Source organism: Chenopodium quinoa, unplaced genomic scaffold, assembly GCF_001683475.1.
Source record: "Chenopodium quinoa cultivar QQ74 unplaced genomic scaffold, ASM168347v1, whole genome shotgun sequence".
Taxonomy (NCBI): Eukaryota; Viridiplantae; Streptophyta; class Magnoliopsida; order Caryophyllales; family Amaranthaceae; genus Chenopodium; species Chenopodium quinoa.
The window spans coordinates 8,311,048-8,333,012 of NW_018742418.1; the positions used below are offsets into that span (position 1 = coordinate 8,311,048).

A 21,965-nucleotide genomic window follows, 5' to 3' on the forward strand; every position below is an offset into this window, starting at 1 on the left:
CTTCAATACTCCATTTAGTTTCAAAATTATACAACTCTACAAGTTAACTTTTTAATGAACGAATCATTCTCATTTTCCTTAAAGAAAAGTTAAAGACAGAAAAGAAGCTGAGATTATCTCAAATACAGTAATTTCTACGCATTTTAAGACTCTTGTGTACACGTTTACCCGTACTAGTTGTACTCCCCATGATCCTTTGTGTACGGCCTTGGAATTGTACCTTATTTAAATACTTGTATTGTATTTCATTTTATATTTAAAATATCCCCACTACCTAACTAAAACAAATAAAGGTACATTCAACGCAACAAAAACTCTATATATCATCGTGGATTAACGTTGTGTACGGCTCATTCCACATGAAATTGACGAACTTGTTTTATTTTTATAAATATTATCTTTTCTTCTATCCATTATTAATCATTATACGAAGTAAAAGATAACGGGTCGTAATTTTCATAATACGAAGTTTATATTATCTATTATGTATAATTAGTTGGTTAGATCTCTTAATTTTTTCTAAATTATCTATGTTTAATTAATCTATGATGTTTCATCAGTCAATGATTATAAAAGTATGTAATTGGGAACTATATAATTAAATTATGAAAATGTAGCAAGTGGAGGGGAACATAAACCTTAAGGCACCTCACCTTTCAGCTTATCTACATGCATATTAATTGATTTATAAGTCAACTATATATATGCCGTTACATGTGGGAATAACCGTAAATAGTGGTTGTATGTTTTAAGTTATAAGATGTAGTATTACATATCAATAACATGTGCATTTCTTCCTTAAGTCAAACCATGTGAATAACCGTCATTGCTTGCATATACAATGTCCGATCGATGGCCTCCAAGTTCAAGCAAGATCCCGTGTTCAATCGGAAAGTATTTGTTGTACCTTGTACGGCCACAGGCTCGCTTGTAGCCTTGTGACAAATTCGGGTAAAGAGTTAATAGTTTCGCCTGTTTATCATGTATCAATAGGCAGAATAATTATACGAATACTAGTTTTGTGTCAGGACGATGTCTAGATGGTTGATAAAATTTTAAAATAACATTTTTACTTTAATGTTAAATACGGTCAAATAATTCGTTCTGATAATGTAGGATATTTAGACATACGATATCATATGGCTTATATTTATATAATAGTGTACTTTTTGTAGTTTTGTTTGTAAATAGATATCTATGATATTATTGACTTGAAAATATTTTATTAAACTTAAATTATTTTCACTGAACTGAAAGTATTTTTACCAAACTAAAATTACTTTTACTGATTAAAACTTATTTTTACAGATTCTCTAATATTTTTTAAATAAATTAAATAACAATGCATTTTGTAAGCGCCTAGCCACACCATCTGGCCGGACAAAGTAACCCCTATAAAACTGACCGAGTAACCCCTGTAATACTAACTGAATTACCTCTAACACTGACTAATTAAGTAACCCGTCCCCTATCTATAACACTGATTGAGTAAGCACTATACCATTGACTAAGTAACCCATATAGCACTAACGAAGTAACTCTTGTAATAGTTGGTGACACGATTTGGCCAGCTACGTATAAAAGTTTGTGATTAAATATATTATAAATGGATCTTATTTTAAGGAACTTTTTAAAACGAATTTGATGATGGAAATAGAATTGAGTTATAGGATATTATTTATTAAAAGTTATGATTAATTTTGTATATATGAAATATTAGAATTCTATCGATAATAAAACTCTGTAAAACAATTTTATTTTAAAAACTCTATCCAAAAATCGCTTACTTAGCATCATATGTGTCACAATAATACATGTTTATCTCCTACGTTGTGTGACACTGGTGAAAAACTGGAATGTCAAGTGTTGTTGTCTCGTAGCCTGGCTGCAAGATCGGCTTTATTTATTAGTGATATGCAGGCTGCGAGATCGGCTTTATTTATTAGTGATATGATAAGATAATATAAGATAGGGGCTTTATTTATTAGTGATATGATATGATAACATAAGATAGGGGATAGTTTTTCTATAAGATATACTTACTAGTACTACCATAAATCTTAAAAATGTATTCATTAAATTATATCAATATTATATAGCAAACTCATATTCTGACATAAATATTTAGCACTAGAAATGGGAACTCCTCATGTTGCATCTACATTTCAAGCCCAACGATGTGAGGAGGCACGATAGAATATATAAACCAATCTTGATGAATTTCAACCATTAGTTTAAGCTTTTGGATGGGTTGGTCCTCTATTATCCATATGTGAATTCAAATATCCAAATTTTGATTTTTGGTCGAAGCTTGATAATGATAATTAAGTTCAAAGGAAGTTCGAAAGCTCAAAAAAAAATTTGGTAGGAATGAAATGATACATGTAGTATGAAAACTCAACTTTTACAATCATCGAGCAAATCAAAAGCACAAATAACAAAGGATGGAAACTTAATTTGGCCTATTATTGCCCTTCTCATTTGGGTGATGATATATGTAGCCCTAAGGGCTATATATAATCGTTAAATAAACTTTCTAAAATGGAATAAAGTCAAGAATTTATGACAAAATTACACGCAAATTAGTGTAATATTTATCTATATATCCTTTACATTTCCTTTTTTGCCTTCTTATACATAGCCCTAAGCTTATATATTTTTTTTAACTGTAACATTGTTTTGTAATAATCATCATCAATCCTCTAAAATTTGTATATCATTTCTTATTATTATGTCTATATCACGTGGATTAGTGGATGTTAACTACTTGATCAGAGTTTGTTAGCTATGAAGAGTGAAATGTCATTCGAACTTGTATTAACTAGTTCTAAGACATCATGAATGACAGTTATGTCTAATTGATTTCACTTCTATATTTACCTCATTTTTACTCCAAAAAGTCGCCAATAATCGTGTTCTTACTATTAATGATTAACTTTTGAACATTAATTTTCTCCATTTGATTCAGTATAGTATCATGAAAATCATGCAATCTTCTACATCTTTAAGTTCCTAGAATTTTGTGTTTGTTCTATTTCAAGTCTATATTGTATATTCTTGAGTGCATGCTTCAAAAGTGGCATGTAAAAAGAAGTAAATATGCATGGAGATTGGAGAGCAACCGCGCAAACAGGTTAATTATTAACAGTTTTCATGCTGAATTGCACTCTATGGTGCGGTACATGGTTTCCAATTTTCCAAGATACATATATATGGGTTATAAACTTATACTAATCCGTACTTAATAAGCGATTTCCTTTTTGCTTGCAAGTAAAATAAATAAATTATCAAGCCGTATTAGATTAATAATGTGTACATAATGTGATCTCATATGTATCTTCTCTAAAAACTATAAGCAGCTAATCTATTTAATTGTTTTCCATTACACCTAAGTCTTTTAGCAATTGAATTGTGCTTTACATTTTTAACAACGAAGGATCATAGAAGTTTTCGCATTCAGATAGATTTTACTTATAGCTCAAGCTTAATAAAATACATGATGAAGAGTTATTAAGCCACTAATTCAATTTGAACACTAAACGTGTTGATGAGTTACTATGCTCAATATGACACTACACGTGCGTAATACTTGTAATATGTAAGATTGATAAATGCAATTTGACCCCTACATATATCTCTTATCAATAGAAATTTAAAAAATAATAAATCAATCTAGGATTTTAAGGAATACAATGAATGAACAAATGCCTTTCTATTTCTTCAACAATAAATTGGATTAAAGTTTATTAAGAGATTTGCGTGACTAATATTTCAAAATTACATTGCATGAACTGTGAAAGTTAGGTTAATTACAATAGTTTATATAATATGGTTGATAATTATTTTTGCACAAAATTAAATTTCATTGTATGTCTCATTATAGCGCGCATTGTTAGTAAAATTAAACTTTTTTTTTTTTTTGAGAAATAATAAAATTAAACTTGGTATTTCTGGGTAGTTGAGATTATAGTCGTACAATTCAATAGCATGAAGAGTTTACGTCATGTTAATTATTTACGTTAAAATTTTCTTAAAATAAAAATTATTCTCATTCATTTGATCAACATTTTAAAATTAGTAGATGGAGTATATGCATGCAATTGTATTGGATCACAATGACGCGGTACCCTAATTCAACCTAATAATTATTCTTCATATAATTTGATGCCACTAGGTTAGACACACGTTATTATGTAATTAATGTAACATTCGTATAACATAATTTAAAATATAATTTCTAAGGTGGTGGATATGTTTTCCATTCCTACTTCCAAATACTATATATAACGGGCATATTTCCTCATTATATTTCATCAAATTAAGCTTAAACATCTCATCATACAAAATTTAACCTAAGATAAGAAAGAATTAGAAAATGGCAGAAAATAGGAGCTTGATGATTTTGAAGGTTGTTATAATGTTAAGTTTATCAACGGGTGCTCTTGGCTATCGAACTGGTGGTTTACGTGCTTTCTACTTTGTGCAACAGGTACATTATATTTTTCATGTTGGTTTTATCTTTATGCACAACCTAATACGAGGTACTAACATTCTTTACACATTATCACGAGTATTATTTTTTCAAAAGTTGGTGTGCCCTATTGAACTCGTTATTTTATGCAGTGGCTAGGATCATACTGTAACCAAAGAGGAACAAAATGTTGCGACCCTCCAACTGGAAAGCCAAAACCAGATTTTACAATTTATGGGCTATGGCCTTACTACAACGATGGTAGTTTCCCCTACAATTGTGGCGATGACAATTATGACGTTGGCCGGGTAAATCTTCTACAATAACTGATGCATGCATTTAATCATATTTAACCAATAATGATCATTTTGTGCAAAACTATAGTTGTTTTTGTTTAATTAAACCATGGACCGGATTAATAATAATATTGACTTGCATGTTAAATTAAAAAAGTACAACAAAAATTTTAAGTACACAAAAATTAATGCTCAAGTCAAAATGAAGCCTAGATTAGTAGATTGACTTATTAGTTATTATTCTTACTTTAAATTCTAATCAAACTTTCTCTTAATTAATGTATAGATTAAGTATATGGAGAAGAGGCTACAAGAATCATGGCCAACATTTACATGCCCACAAATCGGAAGGAAATTTTGGGTGCATTTGTGGAATAAGCATGGTACATGCACCAAAGACATTCTAGGTGAAATTGACTACTTTGAGGGTGCCTTGTACCTTAAGAAGAAGGTCAATATCTTACAAGCCCTAGCCAAATATGGTATCCGACCGGATAATCGATTTTACCCTCTCAAGACCATCAAGACCGCCATTGCTCGAGCCACCGGGTTTCATCCATGGATTGTTTGTAACACAAATGCTCAAGGTAACAAGCAGATTTGGCAAGTCACTCTATGCTCCGATAAATCGGGGAAGAAACTCATCCAATGCCCTTACCTTCCTAGTGGACGTGGTAATTGTGACAATAAAATCCAATTCTCCTCCTATTATTAATCAAGAAATCAATTAATTAATGTAGTTAGTTATTACTTCAATTGTTTTGAAGTATAAGTATTAAGCTACCACTATTCCAATTGTCAATTATATTACTTTAAGATGTAATTTCCTTATTAATCATGTACTTTATTTCATCGTAAAGTTCAATAATATTTAAATAAAATGTATCTCAATTTCTGAGAAATTATAATTTACATTGTAGTACTCTGAAATAGATTATCTTGTCTTTTAAACAAGTTAAGTCATCCTATGTGACTGTGATCCGTATTTTAAAAATAAAAGATGGTTTATTGTTATCATTGTAGCCATGCCACGAAGTTATTAAATGAGACTCAAACACGATTAATTAACATGAACAAAGTCAAAACGTATTAGATCAATCTGGTACAAAATCAATACAGTTCATTAGGAAAAATAAATAAAATGGCCTTGTACTACTTTGCGAAAACATGTACAATTAGGGTTGTGTACATAATCAAAATTAACCTAACCAAAAGACCAAATTTTTTTAGTAAGGACGTATTGGAAAATATGATTAGCATTCTATACCAAGCATGATGATCGATAAGACACGCCTAATGTTAGTATTTTAACTAAAAAACTATAAAAGTGCAAAGTAGTTTTGAGTTCTAACTTATACCTTTACAAAAATAAAATTGACATTTGACAACCTTGAATGTGTAGACTATAAAATATATTAATCCAATTAGCTACTCCACTTGTTTGATCTTTCCTTCCGTTTTCAGTTTCTGAATTTCTGAATAGCTTTTAAAAAAATTTCTTCAACTCAAGGAGAATGTGGGATTACAATGTCAACCAAAAGAATATACTGTACTAATTCGTAATACACAAATTCACTCCAAAACTAAATATATCAATTGCGGATTCTTCCTAGTTCCTATCTATCCCTCATTTCTAGAATAGTTGACAAGTACATATTTTGACTTTTTGCATTACTCTTATTGTTAAATATAATAACTATAGTATTTTACTAATGTACTTTGTACTAAAAACTACCATTAACCGATACTTTTTTTTTATGATTGAAACATACCACTAACCGATACTTAAACCTGCTATGACCTTCCAAAGCTCCTTATTTTCTTCCAAATAGTATTTTGACTTATTGAAAATGTTAATTGCTACCTTAAATTAAGCTATTGCCAAATAGGGCCATTAATTTCCTAAGCTAGGTCCGTTTACCTAGCACTATTTTTGCAATGTACTTTATCCTCAAAATCAATAAAACTCTCCCTTCACCAATTTATATTGCAACAATGGATTTTTTGCACCATTTATCATTCTTGTTTGACCATAAAATATGATTTATACATTAAATAAAATATAAAATGTCGGATTTTGTTAGATTCGTCATATAAAATATTTTCACAATATCAACATTTTATAATTTTACTCTTATACAATAATAGATATTTAACATATAAAATGTTCTTTGAGATGCGTAATTTCATCCTTGTTGCAATATTATTGAAACAGAGGAATTAGTATATTACTCCCTCCGTCCCATAATACATGAGACGTTGGACTTTATTTCACTATTCATGCATTAGGTTTGATCATAACTTTTTACTAACATAATAAAAATATAATTTATCATAAAATATGTTGTTAGATAGATTTTAATATAAAGTTTCATAATATAATTTTTAAAATAATTTTCGTTAATATTTAATTATATAAAAATAAAGTCAATCTAGTGTATTAATATCTGTGTAATGTTTAACCGTGTCATGTATTATGGGACAGAGGGAGTAAATCTTGTGTTTTGCAACTTTGCTCCTCTATATGATATTGGGTTGACAAATGGACAAAGCTACCACTAACCAACTCATAAATATGGAAATGAAGGTAAGTTAATTAAGAAAAAAAATGTTCAATAGATGAAACGTATTATTGGGCCAATTGAAACCCATGTTGTGACCATGTATTGGGCCTTGTTCCTCGACCTAATTTCTAATTTCACTAGTTTAGGATTTAGTGAGCGTGGTTGGATATTTGGGCTGTCCAAATTCTTTTACAAACATGTACTCGTAATAACAGCTTTATACCTTCATAATAGTTGTTGTCTTCACTATTCAAAAATTAAAAAAAAAAATAGTTGTGGTCTTCAAACATGTCTTAATCCTTAAACGTAAATTTAACTAGGTTTATGCAATAATTATAAAAATATGACATTTAAAAGTTGAGAATGAAATGAATTTAAGAAAATCAATGTGAGATTTTAAAGTTGATGATGAAACGAATTTAAGAAAATCCCACACGACTAAAGTATTTCTTATATATTGTTTCTGCAAAAGAATTCCAGGATCTGAGTTGTGGGGGAGCCTGCTCGTCTGGTCAAACTGAGTCCTGCAAAACAAAGAAAGTCAATTGCCTCGGGGGGTGTTCCCGAGAAAGCCCCTCCGACGGTCAAGTCAGTCGACTGTATTTAGGGAGAAAGTTTGTAGAGAGAGAGTGGAGAAATTAATTACCTAGCTAATTTGTGTAGATTAATATTTATAAGAGAGGATTAACTGACTTGATTAGGGTCAGGAATAAGGTTTCTAGCCATTCTGGTCCATATTAGGTGCCGTTGAGCCATATTAGGGTTTCTCGAGATGCATGTTGTGCACGATTCTGGAATATTCCTGTTCCAGAGTTTCAATAAGGGCATTTTGGTAATTTTTGTATTTAATGAATGTGGGCCCACAGGAGGTCCAAACATTAGCCCCACGACAAATTCGTAAAGCCCACTCCGAGGTTTGGGAGTTTGTCGGAAAAATATCGATTGAATGAAATCAACCGGTTTGGAAACATGGATTGTGCTCAAATTGCGTCAGCCACATAACAATTTTTTTTTTTTGGTCCAGCCTGGTCCTAGCGTTAAGTGGCCGGCTATTGGGCGAGTTGCTGCCCGGGCTGGCTGGCTCGCCCTGCCTGGGCGAGCTTGCGTGGGCAGGCTGCCTGGGCGAAGACTTGGCTGGGCGCATTGCCTAGGCGAAGACCTGCTTAGGCATGCTGTTGCCTAAGTGGACTACTGCCTTGGCGAGCTGTGGCTTGGGCGAGCTGCTGCCTAGGCTATGACTTTCCTGGGCGATGTAGCCTGGCGATGCTGCCTGGGTGAGCATGCTGGGTAGTGTTGGTCAGCGCGCATCAGCCTAGCTGGCCTGGCTGGGTGATGTTGTGCAACGCTAGCAGGCACCATCCTGTGGCTGGCCTGGCTGGGCGATGATGTTCTTGGGCCGATGTTGCCCAGGCTTGCTGCCTGGGCGACCGGGTGCCTAGGGGGCTAGGTGTCTGGGCCTGCGGTGCGCCAGCAAACATCAAAGCTTGGTGGGCGATGACTTGCTGAGCGAAAGCAACACCAACCTGGCTAGGCGGTAATGTGCTGCGTGCCAGCAAGCATCAGCTCGTGTTGGGCGATGATTTGCAGCGCACCCGTAAGCATCTAAGCTTGTTGGGCGATGACTTGTTGCGCACCAACAAGCATCTAAGCTAGGCAAGCCCTTGGTGGGCGATGATTTGATGCGCATCAGCAAGCATTTGATCAAGGCCTACCTATGGTGGGCGATGATTTGTTGTGCATCGCAGCCCCTTGTCCTCCTGGGCGATGACTTAGCCCTCGGCCAATGGCTCCGGACATTTTTTATCGCGTTTACACGTCTTTCCGACTTAGAAACAAAGGTGTTTTTGGCACTCGTGTGTCTTGTGGGCGATGAAGTGTAATAGGCACCTTCCATTACTATTAAGAATGCTTAAAAATGACCCACTTCGTCTTTTGTTGAAAGCAATGTTGCCCGTTACTTAGTAAATTTTGACAAAAACTTCGAGAGGTCATAACTTGGCCCTTGGGTGTCCGAATTGAGCAAATTTTCAACTTGTGTATTTTTTCGAGCTCTACACAAGGGATTCGGCCTAACGAAATTGCGAAAAAAGGCCTCTAGCTTGGTGAATATGCCATTTTTCTGATTACGGTCTCAATTTGAAGCGTGGTATGGAATGATGTTGTGCTCGGATCACCCCATAATGAGCCCCTAAGATGGGCGATAACATGATTGATGCTCCCTTGGGACTAAGAGCTATGTATGACGCTCATTGAAGCTAAGAACCCCTTGGGTGGGCGATGATAAGAGTTTGTGTACGATTTCGTATAATTATACGTATTCTTTATACTCTTCTGCATGAGTAACAAGTGTCTATGACATCCTTCTTCTGCATGAGTAACAAGTGTCTTTTAGCTCATTTTTCAAAGCAAATATTTCTCTTTATATAGCCAACTTCTTACACATTCCTCATCCACATTTTCATTCTTTAAATATTTCTAATGAGGGAAAGTGTTTGTAACGCGAGTTGGTAGAAGGAGGCTAGCACGCTCTTGTTCAGAGGTAGACGAGGCGGTGTTCGTGATTCAGCATTGGCAGGAGCTCCCTTTAGTTAGAAGACGCTTTCTTTTTAAGGTACGCCCTTGTTCCTATATGCTTTCTTTCTTTAATGGCTTCATCGTCAAGTTCTTCTAGTATTAGACTGCCATGGTGGGTCGACCAAGCCAAGCCTGCCGTGGAGGTAGCTGAAGATTGCTCTGCTACCTCCGGCATCCCTTATGCCGATGTGTTGCCGGATTTTCCTGGCGAGTCTCCATACTCGTCTTATGAGAAGGACTATGGCCCGGGTGAGGTGATCGTGGCCTTCTCAGAGGGAAACGGTTTATTTAATAGACACCTTGTAAATGGTGTAGTTACAACAATGGAGGCTGGGGAAGACCAAGGCAACGAAAACCAACATCACCAGGGCGATGTATAGCAGTATCCATTGATTGGAGGAGGCTTGCAGGCTTATGGGTTAAGGGCGATGTTTAGACACAACTTAGACCAACATACATGGGCAATGGCTGAAGAGTATGGTGTAACTGGCCAATATGTGGGGTACGCTCCTAATGACTGGGACATCCCAACGACACCACCTCCTTGGTGTACCGCTGTGTATTGGTTTTTATTGCAGCAGGGAATGCGCTTTTCCCTCCACCCCTTTGTGAGGACTTTGTTACGAGAGTACAACCTAGCCATTTGCAACTTGACGCCCAACTCTTGGCTAAAAGTGTACTCCTTTTTGGTGGTGTGTTCCATGATAAGACAATCTCCGACTCTGAGGCTTTGGAGAAACTTGTTCACGTTGGTCACCTCTAAGGATAATTATGGTCCTGGTTGGTGGGCATTTCGCATCCGCAATGGTTTCCATGTAGTGCAGGACCCAAGATCAAACGTGAAAAACTGGCGAGGCCAATTTATGTTGGTTTATTATCGTAGTTGGGACATCCCATTGGTTCCAAACTTGGGCGAAACCAACCTGAGTTTGAAATATGATATTCCTCCAATAATGGAGGAGGAGGCTGTAATTGCCCTTTGTCTAGTGACTGAGGGTCGCATGATCAAGGGCAACCCACATGCATTACCCAAGACTTGGATACCCAACCGGGCCTTTCTAGAGGATGAGAGGAAGCTCAGTACAATTGGCTTTGGCTTCCGCTACCCGCAGGGTAGGATGGTCGGGGGTTTTCCGCATATATTATAATTATAGATAGCTTTGTTAACTCCTAAATTTCTTCTAACTTGTGTGCAGCCCTCAAATACATGGATTCAGAAACGTTGAAGAACCAAAAAGTCTTGGCTCTACAAGCTGCTATGGTGAGGAAGTATCTAAAAAAAGGGACTAGGAAGATACTCCCCCACCTCCAGTGAGTTTTCTTAGTTGATTTTGAATGCATTTTGTGGTTTGAGTCTCACTACTTGGTAATTTTTGCAGAAAACCCAAGGTAAGGTTACTTGAGCTGTGGTCGAGGTGCAAGGGCAAAGTTCCACTGTGGCTCCTGAAGATCAAGAACATCAGCCTACACAAATACAATAAGTCTATGACTAATTGGTGCCATCCCCTCAGCGTCCATCAAGCCCAAAGAGAAAGAGGCGCAATGACGGCAACAGTTCATCTAGCAGGGCCTCTTTTTGGGACCACGACAGTTGGGGTAAGGAGGCGCGTGCCGAATCGGCATTGAGTCACCTTTACTTGAGCGTTAACGCAGACCACTTCAAGGATTTGGATCAAGAGAATGAATTTAAAGTCATGCAGCAATCGTGGGCCGAGGTTAGTGGCCTTTTTCTTTTATGCTTCTTCCCTTTGTTTTGTGACTAACATGCCTTTACTACAGTTTTCGGTATGGGCCCCCGCATTTGCGAAACATGGGCTTAATGTGGAACGTTTGACCCATGTGAGGGAGCAAGCCATCCAAGAGGCCACCTCGTTGAGAGAGCACGTTGCTGACCTGGAGTCGAAGCTCAAAGAGACAACAGACCTTCGGCAACAAGGTATATTGAAGTTGTTCTTGCTCAGAAGAGAGTGAAAGGAGGTTAGAGAAAAGTTGGAAACAGCTCTAGCGGATTTAGAGTCAACAAAGGAAAAGTTGGCCAGCGTTGAGGGGAAATTGGCTGATGCTCAGCAAGAGATGGAAGAGGATTGGATCCAGACAGTAGACGGACAGGCCCATCTCACGGACGAGAGTATTGAAGCCAATGAATTGGGACAAGAAACGGGTGTTCTTCGTCTTCAGGCTGCCTTTGAACTTGTTCACCCTACTCAGTTTGGTCCTATCTATGATAAGTACCAAGAAATTCGCTAAAGGGAGCTTAACGAGTTGATGCAAAATGTAGCAATTGGTGATGAAGAACTAGGTAGTCATGTCCAAGAGTACCAACTTACCGGTGACCAAAACCAAGTGGGCGATGATCAATACCACGTGGTAAAAGCAAATTGTTTTGAAGAGGATGCCTCGAGCTCCCACTCGCACCATGATTAGTTTCCTCGTTTTGTTGCCTTTCCTTATGTTCCTGTATTTCTTTGTTTTCATGTAGACTCGTATTTGAAGTGACATCAATGAAAAAGCAAATTATGTTATGGTAAAATTACGTTTATTGTTATGTTTGACGGTCCTTGGGGCTACGGAGCCCCTTGGATGGATGATGATGTGGTTGGTGCCCCTTGGATGGGCGATGATATGTTTGGCGCCCCTTGGGGATAATGAGCCCCTTGGATGGGCGATGATATGTTTGGCTCCCCTTGGGCTGATGAACTCCTTGGATGGGCGATGATATGTATATATGTTTATGCTACGTTCTTCATGGAACTTGGCCATGTCCAACAATTGGCTATCATGGAAAGCGTTGATGCCCGGCGTAGGATAGGTGATGTATTCACTACTTGTAGCTTGGTAAATTGGAAATTTGAAATGGAAAATAATTTGAAATTTGCTATTAATGGAAATTGACTGCTATTGTGGCAACGAATGCGCTTATTTCCTGAGCAAACTTCTTACAATGATGAAATCTTCACATAGCTTCTACAGTACCCATGCCCCGATTACATCATGTAAGAGCTTAAATATAAACTAAATTGAATAATGAAAATATGAACTAAACATAAAACCTTCTTAGGTTCTCCGCGTTCCTACCGCGATCTACTTCTCCTTGACCCTCCTGTTGAAGTGACAGGTCATTTTCTGCTTTTGTGTAATGGATCGGAGTAGGGCGTTGCCCCTTACCTCAGGCAATAGATCTAGATCCATGATTTTGTTTGCTTTATTCATTTCATAACCATAGAATGTGACCCTGGGCGAAGGAATTCCTACTTCAACTGGTAACACAGCCTCGCTGCCATAAACAAGGGTGAACGAGGTATGGCCCGTCGCATCTTTCGGAGTCGTTCGAGTTGACCATAGAACACTTGGTAGGTCATCAAATCACGACCCTTTGGCCCCTTCCAGCATAGTTTGTAGGTCATGGAGTATGATCTTGTTCGCGGCCTCAGCTAGGCCATCTGCTTGAGGATGAGATACAACACTAAAGTTTGTGTGTATTCCAAACCTCTCACAATACTCAACGGTCGGTCAAGTACAGAATTGTCTCCCATTATCTAACACAAGACTTCTAGGCACACTGAACCTTGTGATGATGTTGAGCCATATGAACTTCTGAATTTGTTTGTCAGTGATTGAGGCTAGAGGTTCAGCCTCAATCCCCTTGGTGAAGTAGTCTATAGCAACCATGAGAAATCTTCTTTGCCCCAAAGCTGCTGGGAACGGTCCGAGCAAATCCATGCCCCACTTGTCGAATGGTAAGGTGGCGATGATGGTTTGCAACGGACTGGAGGGGAGCCTTTGCACATTGGCGAACTTCTGACACTTGTCGCACTTTTACACTAACTTGGTCGCATCTTCCCTCAAGGTAGGCCAATAAAACCCTGCTCTTAGTGCTTTGCCTGCTATGCATCGAGCCTCTTTATGACTTCCACAAGCTCCTTGGTGTATCTCTCGTAGCGCATAATCTCCATCTTCTGGGGTGATGCACTTGAGGAGGGAATGAATGTACGACTTCTTTTATAGGTTTCCTTCATGCCAAACGAACCATTCTGCTCATTTCTTAATCGTTTCAGCCTCTTTAGGATCTTCAGGGAGTTGGTTGTCCCGTTTGTATTGCCTTATTAGATGCATCCAAGTTTTGGCCGGTCCAAGTAGTGAACTGTTGGTGCATTAATGCTTGGCTCCTTAAGAACCTCCCATATTATAGAGCGAGGACCGAGCCCCTGGGCGGAACTAGCCATTCATGCAAGGGCGTCGGCCTATTGATTATCTGCCCTTGGAAGATGCTTGATCTGAAATTCGGACAAGGGTGAAGCAGATTCCTTGACCTTATTGAGATACATGCGCATGTTATCTTCCTTGGCTTCAAAGTCCCCTTGGACTTGGCTCACGATCAATTGGGAGTCGGAAAAGGCATGAACTACCATGCTCTAGCTACCTGGCACAACTCTAGACCCAAGATAAGGGCTTCATATTCTGCCTCATTTTTTGAGGCGTTGAAGTCGAACTTGACCGCATACTTAAAAAACTTCTCGCTACTTGGTGACATGATCAAAATGTCGGCCCTTCTCCCTGCCTTAGAAGAGGAGCCTTCTACATACAACTGCCATGGTTTGGACCCATCATCATCAGGGCGATGAGTGCATTTGGCGATGAAGTCTGCTAGAGCTTGTGCTTTAATTACCCTTCTAGGCTCATATTCAAGTCCAAAATCAGCAAGCTGGTTTGCCTAATCTATCATTTTGTTCGAGTGGTTTCTTCCTTTGATCGCCTTCTTCATAGCTTGGCTAGCCAAAACTTTGATGGGGTGAGACTGAAAGTATGGCTTTTACTTCCAGCTTGCCATTACTAAGGCGAACACCAACTTTTTGATTTGGGAATACTTTGACTCTGCCCCTCAATAGGCATGGCTGACGAAGTATACTGGGTGTTGTGTCTTATCCCTCTCGGCGACCAACACAACACTGGAAGAGTACTCCGAGATAGCGAAATATAAGAATAATGTCTCCCTTGGAAAAGGGGAAACCAACTTGGGGAGAGAGGCCAAGTGCTCTTTTAACTGCTAGAATGCGATCTCGGCTGCTGCGTCCCATTGAAACACCTTTCTCTCGAGGGTGTTGAAAAAAGATAAGCTTTTGTCTGCCGACTTTGATAGAAATTGGCCCAAGGTGGCTATGCATCCTGTTAGCCTTTACACCTCCTTAAAGCTTCTAGGGGACTGCATGTCTAGAATAGCTTTAATTTTGTCGGGGTTAGCTTCAATGCCCCTTTCATCAACAAGGAAGCCAAGGCATTTGCCGCCCTTGACTCCAAACACACGTTTCTTGGGATTCAACTTCATCCCATACTTTCTTAATGTCGCGAGCGTCTCGACCAAGTCTGTGACATGGTCATTCTCGTGGCGACTCTTTACTATCATGTCATCAACGTATGCCTTCGACATTTCTCCCTAATTGCCCCTCTAAGATTTTGTTGATGAATCTCTGGTATATGGCCCCTGCATTCTTAAAGCCAAAAGGCATGGCTTTGTAGCAGTATACTCTTTAGTTAGTGATGAATGCGGTATGTGGCTGATCCTCTTCCTCCATGGAAATTTGATGATATCCCGCATTTGCATTCATAAAGCTGAATAAAGCATGTCTAGCCGTTGAATCCACAAGCTTGTCAATCTTTGGGAGAGGGGGATGGTCATCTTTGGGGAACGCCTTGTTTAATTCAGTGAAGTCAATGTACATACTCCATGCCCCAGAGAGTTTCTTAACCAACACAACGTTTGCAAGCCAATCTGTGTATTGGCACTATTTTATGAATCCTGCTTCAAGTAGCTTCTTCACTTCCGCTGCAGCCGCTACGCTGCATTTCGGCCCTTGATGCCTTAACTTTTACTTAACAAGCTTGTAGCCTGGCTTTATGTTCAAGCGATGCGTCATAATGGTCGGGTCAATGCCGGGCATCTCGTCTACTATGTAGGCAAAGACGTCCCGATACTCTTTTAGCACATTAATTAATTGAATGCGTAACACTGCATCGATGCTTGTACCGACCCATACCGTTTTTTCTGCGGTGCCAATAAATTTTCAAATATATTTTCAAAATAAAGTTGTGTATTCCTTGTTTTTAAATAATGGTTTAGATTAAAAACTTTCATAGATTTTTTAAAATATTTTATTAAATATTTTGATTTCAGTTCATACCTTATGGTGTTTCAACGATTTCTCCTAGTGAAAGTATTTAAAAATTTTCGAATGACTCATAAAAATATTTTACGAGTTTTCTCACTACTTTTGTAAGCAAATCATTTTAAAACCTAAGTTTTTTTAGATGTTTGAAACTTGTTGATTTTCCTTACTTTGATTGATGATTGTTGATAAAGTGTTAATATAGTTGATTTAATGAGTTAATGTGTTGGTCGAGTTACGGGGACGTAACTCCTTTTAAGGGGAGTAGAGGGCGATAGAGTTTCGCACGTTTTCTTTTCGAGTCATTTTTGAGTGATTTTGTGTCTTTCTTGAGTTTGGATGGAGTCTTGAGTCAAGTTAGGATGTGCATGAACCAAAATTTTAAAAGTGATTTTTCGTTTCTCTTTTGGCTAAGATTTGGGTCGAAAATTCTTTTAAGGGGGGTACACTGTAATACCCCGTATTTTGATAAGTATTTTCTAAATAAATTAATTAATTATTATTTCCTAAAAAGGGTATTATTTAAATTACTATTTGAATTTTGAAGCAAAAATGATATTTGAATTTTGGCGACAAAATTATTTTGTAACCTAATTATTATTTTTAGACTTTGGATAAGATTTATTATCCATTTAATTTATTTTAAAAACGGATTATTTATACATTTCGGACATTTTAATTAAAGCAAAAACTATATTTTATTACTTAATTAATAAGGTCCGAAAATTCCTAATTATTGACTTAGAATTTCGGATTTTCCTAGTGTGGAAAATCTGATTTTCTAGGTTAATTTATTTAGTGAATAATTGGTATTTTATTAATTAATTATTTTATACAATAAATATTATTTACACAATTATTTTTAATTCCTTAAATCTAGCAAAATAACTCCCTAAAATATACTAATAGGATCCGAAAATTTGAGCTATGGAAGCTCAATATTTTCGGCCCTCATGGTCAAATTTTGGGTGATTTATTTTGGAAAATTGTATTTTTAATTATCTCCTTAAAATCTCTTATTTTCCTTAATTTTATTTCTCCGTCTCCTAAATATTTGATCATCTTATTTTCCTCCCTTATATCTTCCTTGATTATTCCCCAAGTAATCTTTTTTGCCATGTTATTTTTTATGACAACACACTTTCCTTAATTCTATTATTCTTAATCACCTTAATATCAAAACTCTCCATATTTCTTTCATTCTCTTTTCCAAGTAATTCCTTAATTCTTTTTGCCATAATTCTTCATACATTTTTCTACCATAATTCATGCATGAGTTATCCTATATAAACCCATTGATTCATGGCTAAACACTCACACCAATTCTCTTCTTCTCTCTTACTCTTCTTATCCTCTTTTCTAAAAGAAAATCAGCCCGTATATCTTTGGAGCCAATTTTCGGGCAATTCTGTTCAGTTTTGGGGTTTTTTGTATTTCATAAAAAAAATTTCCTCTCGAAAAATCCTTGAGGTTAGGCTTAAGAATCACCTAATTTGTAGTTATATTGAAGGAGTTATAGCATCTGCAAATTCTGCCTATTCTCTCCAACGCAAATCCAATTCTTCTCTTTTTTTTCCTTTCTTTTCTTTCTTGCACCACCACCAATCACCACGACCACCACCTCCAGCCACCTGCCGGAAGGCTGCCCTTGCCGCCACCTCTCTCTCTTTTCCTTGGTTTTCTACCTTTTCTTCTTCTCTTCTCTTATTTAATTAATTATTATTATTATGGGGGATTTATAAAAATTATTATGACTAGTTTTAATTAAATAAAATCAGATTTTTGTTCATGTTTATGAAAAATAATTTAAAAGTTCATGCAAATATAGTTGGGGGGTTTTAATTTAATTGTTGTGATTATTTGTTAACCTTATATTAATTAAGGTTACATTTATTTGTAGGGTGTGTTCAATCAAGTTTCTTGAAGTCTATTTGTGTAATTGCTAGCAAGGATCAAAGGTACGTTTAGGTGGCTAGATACCTTTGGAAGTGATTGGTTTGAATAACATGTTTTATATGATTTTATTGGTGTTGAATTAAACGGATTTGAACTATGATTTATGAAACAAAGTATGGTTGGAGGAATTGATTTTAATATTTGTTTTAATAAATGTATTTTTGAAGTATTGATTTTAAAATCATGTTTTGAATTACTTATCATGTTTAAATAAAGGAATTGATTTTAAGGTTTTTCAAAGGAAGAGTTATTGATTTTGAAAATTTATTTATATGAGATTTAATTCTCAAGTATTTATTAAAAGGTTGATTTTGAAGGCATGTTGAATTAAATAAAAAGGAGTTTTAATTTAACCTATAATAAAGGTTGATTTTATTTAAGTAGGAATTATTGCATTATTGCATTTTGGAATTGGTTTTATAAATTGTTTCATCAAATTATTGAATTATTGATAATTGGTTTTGAAACATGAGTTTTGGAATTCATTGGATTAATTATTGGAATTGGTTTTAAAAGCATGTTTGCAAATAAATTGAATTTACTTATCTTGCACTTATCTTACTTAGCATATTTTGCTAATCTGTATTTCCTATTTGTTTTGGTTCGCCCTATTTACCGTAATGGTAAGCAGTGTTGACTATTTTCAGGTGGAGTCATGAATGAGCATATGGGAGTCCCGGGATTTGCTTCACCTAGTTTAGGAATGTTGGTCTTGTCTTTATTTTGAGTACTCATAACAATGTTACTATTTTTATAAGTATTAATAAAAGAAGATTGAGTTTCCGCTGCAAGTTTTGTTATTGAGTTAAGAATTTTGAGTAGCCTTGCGTAATCACGTGGCGATAATACGCCTAAGTCTATCTCTAAGGTATAATTATACGTATCATACTAGTATTTCCGTAGAGGAAGACTTGGGGGTGTTACAGTATGCCCGCACTCGCGATGGTACTCACACCAGAGTCTCTTCTCCCTCTTTTCCTCGGGGGTCCAAACTACAGGAGGCCTCGGCAATATGTTCTGCTCCTTGATATCCAAATAGATCTCACGACGATTACGGTTGTACCGAGGGTCGTTACCATGATATATGATCTGGTTACATCATTTGGATGGTTGGCTCTTTGAGGGCTCGTCTTCCTGCTTCCGCTTCTTCTCTGGTTGAGAATTCTCGCGGCCTGTTCCATACACCTCTGAGGCTTGAATATTTTTGTGTGCCTGTTCCATGGCTTCAGTTAGGGTTGACACCCCTGACTTGATCGGCTTACATTTGAAATCCGTGGCCAGCGAAAAAGGCTGTTAGTGTGTTCTCATCCGGTAAGTTTTGGATCTCTAAAGATTCTTGGTTGAACCTTCGTATATAGTTCTGCATGGTCTCCATCTTCCCTTTCTTCACAGCCATTAGATTAACACTCGTTTTCTTCTATCTTGCCACGTGCTTGAATCGGCTAACAAACACACATTCAAGTCTTGGTAGCTATGGGATACTACCTTTAGGCACACACTTCTGGAACCACAACAAGGATTGTCCTTTTAGCGTGGTGGGGAAATATTTGCACCATGTGGCTTTGCAACTTGTTTATACACTCATCTGAGCAGCGTATGCGGCTAAGTGCTCATCTGGATAGGTTGTTCCAGCAAAAAGCTCTATGGTGGGCATCTTGACCTTGTCCACCTTTGGGGCATTCATCAGCTCCTGCCTTAATGGAGTTAACGGTGCAAATAGATGCAATGGCAATCGTATTGGCTGCTCATCTTGGTCTCGATTTCTTCCTTCATCTCGAGTTCTATGGCTTGTGTGACGAGATATGGGATCTCGCTCTAACCTGTCCTGTCCCGGTGGATCTTCCCATTCCCCTACATCCCCTCGGCGAGAAGGTGATTGGTGATTAGGCGACCTAGGGCTTTGGCTTCGCTTACGACTTCGTGGCCCATTCTCGTCGTTCTCCCGGGCTTGGCGTTGCTCTATTACTTTACGGTTATTAATGAGCTCTCGAGCATCCATCTCGAGTCGTTGCAGGCGCATCTCATTAATGAGTTGCCTAGCATCTAGGTCCCTGACGTGGTTGGCTGGTCCACCATCCCTTTGGCGTTGACTTGCAGTAGAGTGTTGACTGGCCTCTATGCGAACAGGTGATATGACAATTCGACCATGAGGAGATCAACGACAGTGTCCAGATATACTATGGACGGACCTAGCCGCACCGATGGGCTGTGTTGTTGGGTTTCGTAGTGTTCAACACTACGCAGAATGAAACCCTCCCAAAATCCGCACACAAATTAATGTAAATAAACATGCATATTAATTAACAATCACATAATCAATTAACAAAGAGAGAGAAAAACGATCATACCCTTGATGCGTGTTTCGCTCCTTTTAGAGCTCGAACTTGAAAGCGTAAAGCTCCGCAAATGCGCAAGCCTCCAACGACTCTCACCCTTAAGACCCGACCCGAACAACCCTTACCCCGAAGCTTAGTTGGAGCTAGACCAAAAGAACTTAGAGTATTAGAACAAAGTTTTTCTCTTCTTGGAGATCCCTTAAAGTTCACAACTCAAGTGTCCCTTCCCAATGCCAAATGATTGGTATTTATAGGGAAGGGAGCCCTTGAATTCCAATCTCCCATCAATGTGGGAGAGTTAGTAAAATGCATTTTATTCAATTTAATTTAATTCAAAAATCAAATTAAAATGCAAATGAATCAACAAACGACCAGTGTCAAGTGGTGAGCAAGGGGTTAGGTGAGGACCGCTATGGGGGGACCACCCTCCCCTTGCTCCCCAAGCAAACCCACACATACAAACTCTCACACGCACAACCAACCACACGCAAGTGCTGGCTGGCAGCCTGCCTTGGCAACCAATGCAGCCTTCGCTGGCGCCTAACACCATGGCTGGGCCTGCCAGCCAGCCCGCATATGCATACGCACAACCAGCAGGCTACACACGTTATGCGAGTTGCTGCTGCGTTGCTTATACTAGGCAGCGCCTAGGTGCTGCTATGCTTGTTGTTGAGTGCGAGGCACCAGAATGCTAGCACGCATGGTGCACTAGCTGCTAGCTTGCGTGAGACCAGGTGCACCAGCCCCGCAAGCATGCTCGGCCAGCAAGCCTAGCACGCACATGCATGCTTGGCTTGCGGCACATCCATGCATTGCAGTTGGTGCCCTATGCTAGCCTAGCCTTCGCATGGCTAGGCCAATGCGAAGCTACGACTTAGCTTAAACTTGTCGTTTGCTTGATTCCTCGTCTCATTGAATCCTAAATTCGACTCGACTTACGACGCTCGGTTTCGACGCCCTAAGCTCGATATCCGACGTCTTCGTTCGTAATACTCTAATAACTCATTTAATCCTTCGGATTAATTCGTCGTTTCAGTTCGGTTACTCGATTGGGTGTAACCCAAAGGGTTCAGTCAAGATTAAGCTGTAATATTAATTATGCATTAATATTACTGATCGGAAGCGGCCTCCAGCTAGGCATTCCGATCACTTGACCTCACTGAATAATTAGCTTTCTAATAATTCCAAACCCTCTATCGGAATAATACACTTATTTGAAGGACATCATTCCTTTCATGTGCCCTACGGTTGTGTCCTCTACTCCGTCGGGGGACATCGTGGGGCTGTGCCCTTTGATTGTTCCGCGATGCTTGGCGTCCTTGATCTTGCAGCGGTCGTTTAGAGGGACCTGCCTGGTTGTTTTTCATAGCTTCGGTTAACTGTTTAAGGGTGTCTTGGAGAGTTGTGTTGAACTATTTAGTTAGCTTTTCCAGATGCTATCTGGTCACAGGTTGTTGATCTCCTTGATCAACAGGTTGTTCAACCTCCATGTTGTCACCTTGATCTTCATGGTTGGATTGTTGGTTATCCCGCGGCTGACGGGGTGGGCGTGATTGACCTTGGGTTTGATTTTGCCCACCAGCGTTTTGAGAAGGATCGGTTCGACG

At 38.1% G+C, this 21,965-nt stretch overlaps 1 protein-coding gene across 1 annotated transcript; it reads left to right on the top strand.

The window, feature by feature from the left end:
• Positions 1 to 4,332: 4,332 nt before the first annotated feature.
• On the top strand, positions 4,333 to 5,602 carry LOC110707413 (ribonuclease 3-like). The gene is made up of 3 exons (XM_021885444.1): positions 4,333 to 4,489; positions 4,624 to 4,779; positions 5,054 to 5,602. Exons 1-3 carry the CDS (start codon positions 4,376 to 4,378, stop codon positions 5,480 to 5,482), a joined length of 699 nt encoding a protein of 232 aa, XP_021741136.1. The 5' UTR covers positions 4,333 to 4,375; the 3' UTR covers positions 5,483 to 5,602.
• Positions 5,603 to 21,965: the final 16,363 nt, after the last annotated feature.

Coding starts and splice junctions, on each gene's coding strand:
- LOC110707413 (XM_021885444.1), top strand. CDS start 4,376: ATGGCAGAAAATAGGAGCTTGATGATTTTGAAGGTTGTTATAATGTTA. Junction 4,490..4,623: donor CTTTCTACTTTGTGCAACAG/GTACATTATATT, acceptor TATTTTATGCAG/TGGCTAGGATCATACTGTAA. Junction 4,780..5,053: donor ACAATTATGACGTTGGCCGG/GTAAATCTTCTA, acceptor ATTAATGTATAG/ATTAAGTATATGGAGAAGAG.